The 17,615-nt window shown below is 34.7% G+C and overlaps 1 protein-coding gene across 1 annotated transcript in view; it reads right to left on the minus strand.

Moving 5' to 3' along the window:
* Positions 1–17,615, minus strand: part of Ppp3r1 (protein phosphatase 3 regulatory subunit B, alpha) — a 61,703-nt gene that overhangs the window by 18,850 nt on the left and 25,238 nt on the right. The window contains exon 2 of the mRNA XM_026387207.2: positions 11,452–11,491. Within this exon, the coding sequence (XP_026242992.1) occupies positions 11,452–11,491 (40 nt within the window). The remainder of the gene's footprint in view (positions 1–11,451; positions 11,492–17,615) is intronic.

The following is a 17,615-nucleotide window of genomic DNA, read 5'->3' on the forward strand; positions in this document are numbered from 1 at the left end:
ATCACTTTGAAAACTTTTACAAAAATATTGCTGAGAATTTGATTGGGATTATCTGAAGTTACAGACCAGTGCAAATAGAATTGATCTTTTTTTAAAATATATTTTTTTAGTTATACATGGGCACAATATCTTTATTTTGTTTATTTGTTTTTATGTGGTGCTGAGGATCACACACGGGGTCTCACACGTGAGAGGCAAGTGTTCTACCGCTGAGCCCCAGCCCCAGCCCCAGCCCCTAGAATTGATCTTAATATCAAGTCTTCTAATCTACAAATATGGTATATCTATTTATTTTATCATATTTCTCTCAGAAAACATTTTTAATTCAGTATGCAGATTTTATACACATATGGCTAAATTTATACTTGAATGTTTTATGGCTTTTATTATAAATTACACTTGTCAATTGAATTTCCTAATTGTGCTTTGATACCACACAGAAATTCCCCTAATTTTTGGATAACTCCCTTACAATCTACAATCTTGCTAAATAAATTCACTTACTGTGCTAGGTTATGATCTGTTATGTAAGTAAAATAATGTCATCTGAGATTAAAGACAAGTTTATTCCTTCCATTCTAATCTCAATATTGATTTATTTCTTCTTTAATGTAGTAACTAGAAATCCTAATAAAATGTTGACAGGAAGCAATGAGAATAAAAAATCCTTGCTTTTTCCCCCTTAGGTCAGGCATTGTGTTAGCTATAGGTGCCCCTTATCATGTTGAGAAAGTTCCCTTCTGTTTTTAATTTGCTAAGAGTATTTAATAAACATTCTTTTTCCACATTGCTAGATTTGACTTGCAAATATTTAAAGGTTTTGGACGTATGTTCATAGAGAATGTTGATCTATGTTCTACACTACTTTTCTTATAATGCATTTGGTATTACTACCAAGGTAATGTCACCTCCTATTTTCTGAAAGAATTTAGGTAAGCTTGGTAATTTTTATTTTAATTAAATGTTTGACAGAATTTGCCTGTAAAGTCCTTTGTCCTTGGAGTTTTCTTTGTAGGAAGATTTTAAATTAAGAATTCAATTTCACTAATAGAAAGCATTTAAGATTTTCCATTTCCTCTTGTGTCAGTTTTAGTAGTTTGTTTTTCAAGGAATTTGTTTATTTTACCTAAGGTGCAGAACTTATTGGCACAAAATTCATAACATTCTCATTATCCTTTTAACATCTGTAGGATCTATAGTGATATCAATTCTTTCATTACTGATAATGATAGTTGTGTTTTCTTTCTTCTGGAATGCTCCTTCAAAATGTAAACATCATGTACCACTTACTTCCTCCTACTTTATATAAAAGATATGCCCCCAAATTACCCAAAACATTAGAATTCACTCAGCCAAATGAATGGTGTCTATCTAAAAGACAAGCTAAACACTTGACAATATGCCTAGAAATACATTTTTAGAATTATGTTCAGAGCTCAATGAGTTTCATAAGAAAATCTGTCATAGAAAAGCCATTTAATATGCTAGGTACAGCAGTGCATGTCTGTTAATCCCAGCAACTTGGCAGGCTGAGACAGGAGGATTGCAATTTAGCAAGGCTCTTTATTGAGATCCTGTCTCAAAATAAAAAATAAGAAGGGTTGGAGATAAGGTTCATTGGTTAAGCACTTTGGATTCAATCCCTGGTACCAGAAAGAAAAAAGAAAAGAAATACCATATAATATAAAGACTGAAAAAAAAAAAAACTTGAGAATGAAACACTTAAGATGAGGAAACAGACCTAGAAAAGTAAATGCTGAGTGCTCAATGCTGTAAAGCTCGATGGCAAAGCTAGGTAATTTAGACTTATTGAAATGCTTTCTCATCTAATTTATTTTATTGATTCCATCTGAAGACCTGGCATTGAGGCTTAGGCTAAGAGATACTATACATTACTGCTAAAACCCTTAATCTGCATTTTGGGTCTAAATGTGAAGAAAGGGGAACAAGTATTCCCCAATTTCAGGTAGACAAAAACAGACCACAAATTTCTAAATGTTCCTCTTACCTATCTCCCTAATTTGAACAATACTGGTTTTCTTGCTGAAGGTTTGTATTGTTGGTTTTCTCCTTTTGGTTTATCTATATTGTGGTTCAAATCAAAACAGACAATGAGTAAATGAAAAGGCATGTATTTATAAGATCACAAAAGCATCTTCAATTTTTCTGTCATTAATAGCCTTGTTTAATATACTCTTCATTTTTAAGCCAAAGTGTGCATTGTCTCCTAGCTCAATAATGCATCTTACTTGAATGACTTATAGTCCAACCCAATCTCATTACAGCACCTTCTCCAAGTTTTCCTCTTATTTTATCAACTATGTTCTGCTGCATCTGAATGCAAGTTGCACTTTCACTTAGTTTGTTTCACTCTCCACCCCAATCTCTTGGTTAAAAGAAAATACAGCATTTACACACACAAACACACAAACGCATATTCAAGTGTCTTCGTTTACTTTGTTCTAATTTGAATTGCTTTCTAGATCCATGGTATCGTTACCCTGGGATTTTTACTCATATCTTAGGGGTACTCATATATTTTGGTAACTGTACATTTTCTGATACCATTATCTTTTTTAATTTCATTTCATTCTTGTTATTGAACTTTTATTTCATTTTACTGGGTTTATATTCAACAACTTATAGAAAGTAAATTTCTTAAGTCTTTACATTTCTGAAAAATGACTTTAATTTGCTCTCACATTTGATTGACTATTTGGCTGGTATGATATCAAAATTTGGATTTAGGAACTTAGAACTTTCAATGATTCCACTGCTTTCCAGCATCTGCTGCTAAGAAGTCCATTGCCAGTAGATTCTGATTCTTTTTAGATTTTTCAAGGTCTAGAAGCTTTTAGGATTTTCTTTTTATTCTTGGAATTTTAAAATTATAATGAAAGTAAAGAATAAATAAATATGTAACTCTTTTCATTTAACTTTATCTGCAATCAGAAAAGATTTTTTAATCAGATGATTCAATTTTTCAGGTCAGAGAAACTTTCTCCCACTAGTTCACTGAGTATTACCCTTTCTGTTTTATGTAACACAGCTCCTGGAATCTCTTTTGATCAGATATTATTTTTCTCTGTATTCATTCAACCAAGTCATTATTTTCTTATACTTTTCATATCTTTTATTCTTTTGCTCTAACAGTCTGAAAAAGATCCAAGAGGGCTGGGATTGTGGCTCAGTGGTAGAGCAATCGCCTAGCATGGGCGGGACCCGGGTTCAATCCTCAGCACCACATAAAAATAAAGGCATTGTGTTGTGTCCATCTACACCTAAAAAATAAATACTAAAAAAAAAGATCCAAGAACTTATACTTTTCTTAGATGAATAGCTAGGCCTTTTTAACCACCTAAAGTAAGTGGCTAACCATATTACAAGTCATGGACCTCATAATTGAAACTATAATTCTGTGAATGCTGCCATGATACTAAAATCTGACAGTGTGGATAATAAAAACAGCTAAATCTTACCTTTACTTAAAGACTACTTTTCTACAACTTGAAATATTCAAAATACAGCAGAGAAACCAGGAATGTTAAAAAGGGGGAGGGAGGAATATAAGAGCAAAACAAGGTTAACAAGACAAAGTATATAAGTTTGTACATCATATTTAAGAAGACCTTTCATCTCTTTCTTCATTATGTAACTCCAGTGCTTTACTAAAAAAAGTATTAAGTAATTTTAATTAAAAAATAAATGATTTCATAGAAATAAAATGTTTCTAAAACACTTTCACCTGTTCACATTCAAATTGAATTATCATTGGTAGTCACAGGATTTCCTCCAAAGATTTCTGAGATAATGAATAAAGTCTTGGTAAACTAGACATGAAAATTTCAAGCACACATTATTAAAAAGTGAAGTGAGTTAAGCCAATCCATAATATAAGAACAAAAACAAAGAAATGTTGAAATGAAGGAAGAAATCAAATGAACTTTAATTTTTTTTCCTCCAAAAAAGTTTTGCTTTCAAAACAAAAACAAGGGACTAGTGATATATCTCAGTGGTAGAGCATTTGCCTGGCTTGCATGAGGTCCCAGATTAGACCCCCAGCACCATGGGGGTGGGAGGTAGGAATCAAAACAAAATAAATCTTAGTCTAGGTAAAGAATAATGAACTTAATTTTAAACCTCTGAGACTTGATTAAAAGCAGAAATTAACTGCACAAAATCACTGTTGAAACTTTTGAGTCATTTGTAAATATTCAAAGTAGAAACAAAACTGCTAGTACGTTAAAATTGTTTACTCAAAGTTGGAGCAATATTCTAATGGACAGAAAGTCTTCAAAGTTTCTACAGATTAATACCACCACCACCCCAGGAAAACAAAAACAAACAAACAAAAAACATTCCTTTAGTATCTGCCTAGCTCTTCTTGGGTCATCTTTTAACAAGAGCAAGTTAAGAGATTTTTTTAGATACAAGAATTTTCCATCTGCATTCATTCTATAAAATAGACCATATATTTACTAATTTTATCAAAACCATTCACTTTTATAATGGTTTTATCAACCATGAAAAATTAGTTGAACCAGATTTTCCACTCAGATTTTCACTTTTGCCAATCTAGTCCTCTGCTTAAACTACTTAGAGTAGTATCTTGTATTCAGTCACCTTTTCAAGTTATCATGCCAAGTTACAACTAAGTTCAACTTTGAGGAGGTCCAAAGCATAGCAGAAAAGCTAATCTTAGTTACAACTAAGCTCAACTTTGAGCAAATCACTCCAAAAGTATACATTTCCCAGTCCAGACAGGTTAGCCAATAGACAGAAACAAAGTCACATGGCCTAAAATAACTTAAATAAAAATCTAACACTGCCATGAGTTCCATCCATAGCACAAAAGAAAAAAGAAACAAAACCAACACAATTGAGTGACCATGAGAAACAAACAAAAAAAAAAATCAGAGAATACCTATATCTCAGATCAATGTAATTTTTTCCCCAAACCATTTATGTAGACAAGTTAACATTAATCTTTTAGGACTTACTACAAAATAGCCAGGTGCAGTGGTGTGTGCCTATAGTCCCAACTGTTCAGGAGGCTGAAGAGGAAAACTGCTTGAGCCCAGTAGTTCAAGGCAAGCACAGGGCAACATATTAAGACTCTTGTTTCATAATAAATAAATAAATAAATGAATGAATGAATGAATGAATGAATAAATAAATAAATAAATAGAGATTTACTACAAGAAAGGCTTTATAATACTGTGATAAAAAATGACTCTTGGGCTGGAGGTATAGGGTATAAAATTCAGCAGCAGAATAAGCACTTAGCATGAGAGAAGCTGTGGTTCCAATCCCAGGCCCCCATAAAAAAGAGAGAGAGAGAGAGAGAGAGAGAGAGAGAGAGAGAGAGAGAGAGAGAGAGAGAGAGAGAAGGACCTTGAGGCATGTTTGCCTAACATCAAATCATGGAAATGTTATTTTGTCTGCTTTGGGCCAGTTAGTTAAGATCTCTCACTACCTCTCATCTGTACAATCAGGAAAATAGTGCGTTTCTCAGGAGGCTGTTGTAGAAATTTAAAAGATTAATGTAGGCAAAGTGGTTAGAATAGTACCTGGCACCCAGTGGTTTCCAAGTATGTTTTGGTATTATTTCTGACAACAAATGGAGTGATGCGTTAACTAAAGTTTCCCCAAAAATACAGCCTTTAGTTGTCTATATAGTCCAATTCTGAGCTCTTACTAGCTTATTTTATCAATATTTACTCAGCATCTGTTTGATGCCAAATATTGTACTTATGCTTTTACTGTTGATACCTCAATTATTTTATTGGTGAATAGTAGTTTACACAGCCATTTATTCTTAATGCTTACAGAATGCATGCCATATTTAATTATAATGAAATAGTTATTCTAAGTAATTAAATCAATAACTCCTTTTACTTTTAGTTGCTTCCCTTTTCCTTTAAAAAAGGAAAACTACAAAGGAAATTTTCATACTCATGTTTAAAGAGTGTAATGAATCTCATATATTCATCATTGAGTTTTAACCATTAACATGAGAAATATGTATACCACTGCCCCAATTATTTTAGAGCAAATTCCTGGCATATCATTTCCTTGCAATTATTCAGCTAACTTATTATTTTTAAAAGATAAACTGTTTTAAAAAATGTATCACAATAACATTATTACATATGAAAAGTAATAATTATTTGATTTCAAATTTCCCCCAAAGTCAAAAATTATTTTACAGGTTTTTTGAGTCCATCAGACTTGCCAATTAGGGAATGTGTCAAAATAAAGGTGACCTTAATAACAGTTTCAATGGAATAACAGCAGAATGCCAGATTGCAGCAGGCCAAGAAATGAACAGAAATAAGGAAATGAAATAATTTTGTACATTCTTCTTTTGAGAAGCTCAAATACAAGGAAGAATGGAGAAACACTGAAAGGTGTATACAGGATTGGAATCAAAGAGAAGTTGATTATATTTGTAAACTAAGAGAAAGACAGAAGCTGAAGACATAAGAGAGAAACTAACAAAGTAAGGTCCTAGAGATGAGATAGGAGGAGGTCCAAAGCATAGCAGAAAGGCTAGCCTTGAATAAGGGAAGCAAAACTCCAAACCTAATATTGAAGGAAAGGAGGTTGAGAGTGAATGGCAGGTGGGGATGAGGAAGCAAAGAGGTTAACACTTAAAATATCCTCAGTTTTCTCAAGAAGTAGAAGGCAAAATCATTTATTAAAGATAGGAAACTGCAAAGAATTATGTAGAGGTCTGGACAGAATGTTAATGATATGAGTGAAATTTGAGCAGACTGAGAGGGAGAAATAACCAAGACAAGTCCAACAATTTATCAACGTTCAAATCCTACACAGCTTTCAAAACCAATTTCAAACATCAGCCCTTCCATGAAGCCTTTCTTAATTTGCTTACCCAAAGATGATTTTCCCTCTTTGTAACCTGTGCTTTTATTTCTATTAATACTTTACATTGTTATTTTATGCATGCCTCTTTTTTCAGTATTTAGACTGTAAGCATTCTGTGGGTGCTTACCTATAGCTTATGATCCAGAGTGTCTCTACCTTTTTAAAGGTAACACAATTTATACACAAAAAGGAGGAAACATTAACTTGGTGAAGAGACATTGAAAGGCAGGACAATTACAGAAGGTCTCACAGAGAACAATGCGCTGGGTTTTAAGGCATGAAAAAACATCAGAGGAATTAACCTGAATGGAGAAGTATAAATTATGAAATGCATCAAGGATTGGTTTTAACAATGTTATAAATGATAGTAGCTGTTTACAGTAACAACTGAGTTCTTCCAATAATGAAGAGGTTTTGGTAAAAAATAAAGAAATTTACTATAGTCGTTGGGCAGGCAAAAAAGTGACTGTTTTAACATACACAAGTTCATTTGGGGGAAATTCATCCAAATTATGTATAAAATGATAAAAATATATTACATTAGAGTAAACCAAACACTGAACAGAGGGGGAAAAACTTGAAACAGGTAACTTTTAGATATTCAGACCTGGTAGAATGATCATTGTCAACTATGATCCCTAGCAACAGATAGGGACTGCTTTCACAGTGAATGAAATCTTTAAATGTTTACCACACCTTTAAAAATAAAGTAAAACTGACATTTTGGATGTGTAAAAGGGAACATACATCAGGTCTTATGCTTTAATATATTCAGTCTCAAATTTAAAGGGAGAACAAAAAAGAAATATCTGGGAACTATGATTTCCTTTCAACCTCTGTTACTTGACAGAGAAATAAAAACCAACTTTCTCAGGATGTCATCACTATCAGAGTTGTACCAACAATAAGGAAACCCAACTCTATTACAGCCTGAAACCTTGCTAATTACAGATTCCACCCCCTTTCTTTCTATCAACAACTAGAGGAATAACTGTATCACATAATTTTGAAAGGAATCACTCCAATTCAGCTATAAACTAACATGTTAACATTGCCAGAGTAAGAATTGGAGATCTATGTAACACCAAGAGCCCCAGTGTGTAACTTCTCTGTCTTGATCATATCCCAGAGATGTTAGCTGGGCTGTAGTGACAGAAATGCTAGTTTTCAATCCCAGAATGCTACTATAGGCTACAACAGGATTCAGCAATTTTTTTTCTATGAAATGTCAAGTAGTAAATATTTTAGGCTTTGTTAACCATATCATATAGTCTGTTCCAACTACTAAACTCTGCCATTACAGCACAAAAACAACCACAGACAATATGTGAACAAATCAACATGACTACTACAACAAAACTTTTCTAATAAAAATTACGAGCAGGTAGCTTACCAACCCTGGTATACAGAGTCATACTTAGGTTTGGTTTTCATCAATTCAAACAACATTCTCAATGTTAACATTTTATTTCACATTTAAGATGGAAATGCATGCCTACCTACAATCCTAATTAACTAAGAAATTCATAATGGAAAGTCTGGGAAGAAAAAGTGAAGTGAAATGCAAATAGTGGTTGAGATGGAAAGAATATGATAATTGGTCATAAATATCAGCATTTTTAAAGACACTGTAGAAATATAAAAATGAAAGATTAATAAATAATTTCAGTTTATGGTCACTGCTACAGGAAAATAAACAGGATACTACCCATGGCAGAATCCAAGGAGGGTCAGGAGTGATAAAAAGTTTCATTTACACAAAATTGGAAGCAGCCAAGTGAAGAGCTGACAAAAGAGCGCTACACTCAAACTCATAAGCAGGTAAAAAGTGGTGATGGGAATAAAAGAAACAAGTATTCTGGGGAAAGAAAGGAGACTTTTTCAAAACATAAACAGCAACAAGTGGTTTTAACAATATAAAAGAGAAGTGACACTTAATTGCAAAGGTAAGAGGTCTCATAGCAAGATAGGACAAAGACTCATCAAACAGGCTGAAAAGGGCTGCTTCTCTGAAGAGCAGAGTGATTTGGGAATCTCATGGTATCTTAACAATGATCTCCATTTCAAGTCTAAGGATCTCTCCTTTTCCTATCATTGTGCTTTCAAACCAGACATCTGATTTTTTCCAAAGAATACACATAAGCTCCCTAGTCAATCAAATGATCCTTCAAACAAAATTACTTAGCATTGAATTTCTTTCTTTAGATTCTACAGTATAGTCAAAAGTAATCAGCCAATTCATGTTCTTCAAATTCTCCCCCAGAAAATTTTTTGCAATAGCTATTTGTTCCAAATTTTGCATTCAATTAAGTATTTAATTTTATGCAATCACAAAATAAATAAGTTCACATTTTATTAATTGTGCCACAGTTTAACGATGTCCCCACCCACTTTCTTTCTTCATGACAACTGGATCCTCACCACTTTCAAGTCCAACAAGGTCAGAGAGTCAACCCAAATTTCTATTACTTTTGATAATACAGCCTCTATACCATTCCTGAAATTATATTGTCTTATTCAAGGTTTAACTAAAGACAACAAAATCAAACTCTACCTAGTTGAAGCAGAAATTATTTTTTAATATAAGAAACTACTAAAAGACAACAACAACAACAAAAGGGTAGGTAGTGTTTGGGAGCAATTTAAAAAGCTACACTGCAGAACTGTGTTTTCAAAAGATAAACTGACCATCCTAAAATTAAGAAGCTGCATAGTGAAATTGAAAGCTTCTGACTCCAGAACACCACCCACACAAAAATCCAAATCACAACCAGAATCTTACCAGCCAAAACAGTAGAACAAACTTCACCTCATTTTCTACATCATAAATCTGACATGAGTACATCTGTGGCAGAAATAAAAAGAACTCTGGTCTAAAGGACTCTTGAGATATGTACTTATCAGTTTTAAAGTTTCTAAATACCAAAAGGTCTAAATGATGTTGACCACCCTTAATATAAAATAAAGTTCAGTGTCAACACCAACAGACATACTACAATTGAAAAATATAAAAACAAAATTAAAACAACTAAAGGAATAAAGTTGTTTAGAAGATATAAAGAAATTAGGATTTAAGGATGTAGGGGGAATCAGGTACAGAAACAATAGAGCAGATAGGACTGAACTAATACAACCATAATAAAGGCAGAATTGTCAAGGACTTAAGAGCTGCTACATCTTATTACTAAATACTGGAATATGACTAGCATAGACAATGAGGAAGAATAAATAGGTGTGTTCTCTACTTATCAGTGATTTGTTGTTGTTGTTGTTGTGTTGCAGTACTGGGGACTGAACCCAGGTGAGCTCTACCACTGAACCTAATCCCCAGTCCATTTTATTTTTTATTTTGAGACAGGGTGTTTCCAAGCTTTGAGGCTTAGCCTTGTACTTGCAATCCTCCAGCCTCAATCTCCCAAATCTCTGGGATTACAAATGTGTACCATTCATGACTAGCTCAAACAGTTTTTAAAGACTTAATTCCTAACACCCAAGGGCTAAGACTAATAAAATTAAAATATGTTGAAATGGAAAACTCTAGAGATACATACTATATTTTTTAAAAGGGTATCAAAATTAACATGGCCTTGATAAAACATTCCATTAAAGAGCTACCATCATATATACTGTAGGTGATCAGACACTGGCATAAGTCTTTTTTTTTAAGCTCTTATTGCAATATAAATACAAGTAAATTAACTCATTCCAATAGTCAATCTTTCAACTATTAAGCTTCTATCAAACATATATATATAAATGTAACATTTTTTTCAAACTTAAAAACATTCTAAATATTAGAAAAGGGTTTTAGGCAACAGATTTTACTCTGAAAATTTGCTGTTTAGTCAAATAAAGACAGAGAATTCACCCCTAACTCTACCCATTAATACTTTCCTTATTTTAAAAGATTTAAAACACACGAAAGTTAATGATTCCATTTGTTTAGGAAAAAAAACAAAACCCTAGACTTAATGGGTGCTATTATGCACCTTCTCTGTTTCTCCTTCCTCAATACAGGGGAAGTATATTTTCCAGTCCTGTGGCAGTTTGGTTGGTCTGTGTGACTATTCTGGCCCACAAACTATGAGCATAAGCAATGCAAATCACTTGGTAATCATGCATAGAGTTGTTGACATTACAAAACACAGAAGTGTGGACCCCTGAGTCATCAAACAGAAAAAAGCTCCAACGAATTCACACTGACATCTGCTTAATCTGAAAAACTTGTTAAATCACTGAGATTTGGGGTTTTCTTTATAACTACAGAATAGTACAGATATTAATAATAAAGTCTACTTAAAAATCTCCTTATTCTGGTAATTTTAAAACTAATCTGTCAACTCCATTACCCATTTTAAAACACCAAATGGCTAACTTTGATATGTGGATAAACATATTACAGAGGTGTGTCTGTCTCTCTCTCTCTCTCTCTCTCTCTCTCTCTCTCTCTCTCTCTCACACACACACACACACACACACACACACACACACCAAAAAAAAAATGTATATACATATAGTTTTATAAATAAAAGAAATTCTAGAAAACAAGAATTTTCCACTTACAGTGTGAGCACATTTCCAAAGGATAACTTGCCTCATTTCCCTGGGGAAAGAAAAGAAAAAAATCATAAGATTGGCACCAAATTCTTTAAAATATGTCCCAAATATTTTAAGTCACAAAGCAAAGGGAAATAAGCCATAAACTAATATATCTAGATTTATAAATTGTACTTAATAAGGAAACAAGTTATACAATATGGTAGAAAGAGTTCTTCAAACAGGCTTGAGTTTTGGCTCTGCCACTTAAAACTTAAGTAAGCATTTGACTAAAATATATTTTGAATATTTGTGTACCCTAAACACACTATAAACCAAATTTTCACATATTGGATACTGTCAGTGCTCTAACTTGTATAGCTGGGTGAACTCATTTTGGAAAACTCAGAAGACAGCCTCTCCTACCATTTCTATTTAATTAAAGAGTTTTACTGAAATTGCAAATGAATTGTTAAAAAAGAAAAACCAGAAACTTACTACAATTTATACCTACATGAAAGACAATTTTCTATATGCTATACAATTTTGACATTTATAATTCATTTATCCCTTACTTAATCCCCTAGACTTTGAACTCCATGAAGACATCACGTCTTATTACTTTTTAACATCCTTTGCCAGATTTAACATTGTCCTAAATTTATTTTGAGAAAGGATTTTATAGTTACATGGTTAACAATCTAGAACTCAGCGTAAACAGCATTTTAAATATCAGTGTATTAAAGACAGTTGGTTTAAGAATCAATAAATTCTTAGAAGTCCAACTATTAAAGTAATTTAAATTTTCACTTTCCTTTATGTTTCCTTTCCATAATGACTATATATTGCATAGTTGGACCTTCTACATATATTTTAATTAAGCAAGCAGCACTCTAGTACTGAAACAATATTTATAGTTCACAAGGACAGCCTATAACCTAATAAGGCAATGTTGTCACCTCTTCTTTTTTTTTTTAAAGAGAGAGGTGAAAGAGAGAGAGAGAATTTTTAATGTTTATTTTTTAGTTTTTGGAGGACACAACATCTTTGTTTGTATGTGGCACTGAGTATCTAATCCGGGCCGCATGCATGCCAGGCGAGCGCGCTACCACTTGAGCTACATCCCCAGCCCCTGTTGTCACCTCTTAAGGTCTACTAGTAAGAGAAAGATAAATGTCTAAATATTCTGACAGCATAGGCTTTAAAAATATTCTAATCTTCACAGAATACATTGGTAAAATTTTTGTTCTCCCAAATCTTGACAGTTTGATCAAAGTAATTCTAAACAAAACAAAATAAAGATCCAAAAACTATTTTCTTCATTTATTTACCAGAAATTTTCTTTGGAAATTTTTTCCTAATTCTACTGATTTTATCCCCAAATTGCCATTCATTATACAGTAAAACAACAACAACAACAAAAAAATATTTAAAAATGCTAAATTACATGGACTTTAAAGGTTATGTTGGGAATCAACCCAAATGTCTTTATCTGCTGAAAGATGATTTGCCTGCTTCCCAACATTATTGTAATTATCATAATCAAGTCACTTTTTTCCTGAAATCGCTGACCATCTTAAAAACTGTTTTAGAACAAATATTCCTTATTCTTAGAAATATAAGCAAGATATGAAATTATGGATGCATGAATGTGGGAAAGAGGAAGTAAAAAGATCATAAGATAGAAGTAGCAAATAAAAACCAATGAATGCTACTAGAAGACTTCCAGGACAAGTCTGTCTCTTAAAAAGTCACATGGCCAGAAGTATACCTGAAGGCACTGACTTCTTCATGGGAGAAATAGACTAGATGACTTTAACAGGACCTTTTAGCCAAAATTACTGATTACTAATGAAACTTCTAGACATATTTAGATATAGACATTAAGAAAAGAAGGGGAAGGAGGTGGGAAAGGAGCGAAAGGAAGAGGAGTAGAAAACAATGTCAAAAAATTATTCTATTGGTACAAAAGACAAACGATTTACCAAATAAAGTATGTTAGTGTCTTTTTTTTTTTATAGGTCTGTGCAACACTTTATGTAAAAAAGAAAAAAAATCTATAGATCTCCAGAGTACAAGTTGTTGCCAACATAAATCTACCAGAACCTTAGTTACAGCAAATCTGATACCAGGGATTTTGTGACTGTCCTATGATATCAGTTATGACATTATCGCATGGCAGGAATATTCATTAAAATAGTATATCCTTATTAGTGACTAATTTTCCAATAGAAATCAAATGGTGTTAGGAGAAAACAAAACCTAAAAATGCCTAACTAAAACCTAAATTGCTATCATAAGTACACTCTATAACTTGTTAAATCAATCTAGCAGATATCTTAAGGCACATAGTATATATGAAGTTTTTGAAAGATTCTTAAATAATGGGGCCAGAGATAATCATAGTTATACTCAATGTTACCCTTAAAATATATCTCCTATTAAATAAATGGCATCTAAACTACCCAACCATGTTTTTCTCTGCTAGCCAACATTAACCACAATTTTTGTATGTTTGTCTTGTATCCTGCACAACCTTGCTGGACTCACTTATTAGTTCTACAAACTGTTTTTATGGTTTTTCTTTTGTTATGTTTTTGTAGATTTCTTAGGATTTTTCTATGTAGACAACTGTGTCATCTACAAATAGGGAGTTTTTCTTCCTTTCCCACTTGTAAGCCTTTGATATTCTTTTCTTGTCTTATTAAAATGGGTAAAACTTCCAACACCATGCTGAAAGAGTAGTACAAGCAGACATCCTCACCTGGAGACAGATTTTATGGGGAAAAGCACTCATTTCTAGACCATCAGATATAATGTTAGTTTTAGGTTTTTGTAGATGTTCCTTAAACAACTAAGGAAGTTCTTTATTTCTCTAAGTTGTTGTTTTGTTACAGGTATTTTTGGTTTTACAATGAATAGGTGCTCAATTTTATCAAATGCTTTCTCTATCACCTAATACATGATCATAGGATTTTTCTTCTTTATCCTATTACTATATTGGATTATAATGACCGAGTTTCAAATAATAAACCACATTTATATGTCTGAATTAGCCATATCTGTTCATGGTACAGAATTTTTTTAAAAATAACTGTTTAACTCTATTTGTCAATATTTTGTTAAGGGTTTTTGGCATCTTCAACAATAAAGGCATGTTCCCATTTGTTTTTATTTTCACCATGTCCTTTTTAGACTTTATTATCAAGGCAATTGGCTGTAAAAATTATGTATTTCACATTGGGAGAAGTGTGATAGTTTGGGATTTTTAAGGAACTGCTCACTCCACTGCTTTAAGGTTAGATTATGTGTATAGAACTTTTCACAGTTCCCTTTTGCTTTTTTTCATGTCTTCAGGGTCTATAATGACACTTCCATATTTCATTCATGATAATAGAAATTTGTGCCTTTTGTTGTCAGTCTTAGTAATCTTTTTGAAGAATCAGCTCGTTTCCTTGATTTTGCCTATTATTTCTCTATTTCACTGATTTCTTTTGTTATCTCTGCTTGTTTTAGGTAGATTGTTTTGTTCATCTTCTTTCCTACATTCCTGAGGTAGGAACTTGTGGTGAGCCGTTTCTGTGAACTGTGGCCACCATTACAAGATGGCGCTGGTTTCCGCTGTAGTCTGTGACAAACAACTCCTTATCAGAATGAGTTGGCGTGCTGTGACTTGGCACCCTATGAGAAAAGTCCACGTGGCAGTTGTGCATTGGGGCTTGATGTGCTTTATCAAGGCTGGGGCGCTCGGGTGAGGTAGTAGGAGTAGTAGTAGTAGTAGAAGTAGTAGAAGCTAGAAGACATGTCAAAATAAAGGCCTGAATAAACTGCTGAAGGAAGAATCCTGTGTCGCGTCTTCCTTTGCTGGCTGGGGGTCGTGGCAGTTGGTGGCCCGGACTGGGACACCTCCTCGAACCCAGGATCCAGAACCTTCAGCAGTCAGGGTGGTGCACCGGTAAGTTCCCGAGTAAATGGGAATCCGCAAATGAAAGCGGGGCGCTCCTCTGTAGATAAAGAGAGAGCGGGGAAAAATAATAAAATAGGACGCTCCTCTGTAGATAAAGAGAGAGCGGGGAAAAATAATAAAATAGGACGCTCCTCTGTAGATAAAGAGAGAGCGGGGAAAAATAATAAAATAAAACGCTCCTCGGTAAATGAAGAGAGAGCGGAAAAATAATTAAACAGGACGCTCCTCTGTAGATAAAGAGAGAGCGGGTCTTTTGTACTTTTACTTTCTTCGTAGTTTTGAAAACATCTTCATAGTTTTGAAAACATTATGGGTGTTAACTCCTCAAGCCCAATTTTGCTGGCCTTGGATGGGCTGCTGCGTTCTAAGGAACTTAAAGTGAAACAGAGCACATTGCAGATGTTTTTGAGAGAGGCTGATATCGCAGCTCCTTGGTTTGCTTTTTCAGGGAGTCTCCTCAAATAAGACTTGTTTAAATACAACTACTTTGGCTATTTTCTCTGAGGTCCTAGTACCATTGCCTCCTACTAACATAACCTGTAATGCCACTCATTTTAAGGCCTCTCCTTATTGTACCCTGGATTATGCCTTCCCCCCAACTTTCACGCCTTGTCAGGATCATTCTTGGGAGAGACAATCAATGGCTAAAGGTTTTTCTCTCTCCCCCTCTCTCAAGAGGTACGTGTATAATGCCAGCACAAACAATTCCTCTGTAGGATCCGGTTGGTCTTGGTTTCAGTGGCTTATTTCAAATGAGAGGGGGGCCACGGCCGATATTTCGGCAGTGGCTCAATTGCTTGGAGCCAAAAGTTGGCTGTTTAATGTTTCAGGCTCTATATATGAGATTACAGGACAAGGTCGTAGGCTTGGAAATATCTCCCACAATTCTCAACTGAGCAATGTGACACTGCCCCCTGCAGGGGTGTGTCTTCAATCCCCGTTCCTATTCTTATTAGCCAATGATACCACGGGGGATATGCTGGATTGTACTAATGTTACTTGTTATCTAGCAGAGTGCTGGAATGGCTCCTGGTCTTTAGCAGTAGTTATGAAAATTCCAACTTTTATCCCAATTCCAGTTGAGGTGGACCCGGAGAAGTTCCCTCTTATGGAGCTGCTAAGAGTCCGCAGGGATTTTGGAATTACAGCAGCTATAGTGACAGCCGTAGCAGTGTCTGCTGCTGCAGCAGTTACGGATGGAGTAGCCATGACCAGCCAGGTACAAACTGCTGTCACTGTTAATGAAGTTGTTCAACAAACTTCCACCATACTTGAGTCTCAAAATAAAATTAATCAACATGTTTTGTCAGGGATTTTAGCTGCCAACCAAAGAATAGATTTACTTCAGGCTCAGGTGGAAGAATTGACTAACTTGGTACGTTTGGGTTGTGTTGACCGACGTGAACATTTATGTGTAACCTCTGTCAGATTTAATGATTCCAGGAATGCTTCCCGCATCATCGGTGCTTATTTGGCCGGAAATTGGTCCATGACAGCGGAAGAGATGATCCAGTCTCAACTAACTCAGATAGCTGCCTTAAACAACACCCATGTAGATCCAGTGACCTTGGGTCAATTTACCAATTGGTTGTCATCTGCCTTTTCCTTTTTTAAGGAGTGGGTGGGAGAAGGCATTTTTGGTACTATGTGTTGCTTTGGTGTGATTCTTTCTTTGTGGCTTCTCTGTCGTCAAGGCCCGCAATGCTCGGGACAAGGCAATGCTCGTCCAAGCTCTTGCTGCTTTAGAAAATGGCAACTCGCCACAGGTCTGGCTTGCGCATCTTAAACAGTAAACCTTTGACATGGTCGTTGCACCCCAAGTTATTATAACATTGCACTGGGATCGACATGTCCTTCTTTTGTCATCCTTCTAGTGTTGGAAAGCCTTTGCACTCTGCGGGTCTTGTCACCATTGCACGCAGGTGGGTTTCCACACTGGTCTTTATCTTTTGCTTTACTGTCCGTGCCTTTCTCTTGGGGTGTTGCCAACTTAATTTTGTCTGTACTACGAAGGCAGCCTCAGCTGTCCCCCTTCGTCCACCATCGTCACGATACAGGATGCGAGGCAAGGCACTGCACTTGAGTGATCCTTGAAGTGGACCTCAAGGAGAGCATGTCCTATTGCATGCGGGTTGGACGTCCACGCCCCGCCCCACGAAAAAAGGCGTCGGCTGATATGGAGCCAGATCTGGGGAAGGCGCCTCCTTAGGGCGCCTATGTAGCC

Source organism: Urocitellus parryii, chromosome 12, assembly GCF_045843805.1.
Source record: "Urocitellus parryii isolate mUroPar1 chromosome 12, mUroPar1.hap1, whole genome shotgun sequence".
NCBI classification, from domain to species: domain Eukaryota; kingdom Metazoa; phylum Chordata; class Mammalia; order Rodentia; family Sciuridae; genus Urocitellus; species Urocitellus parryii.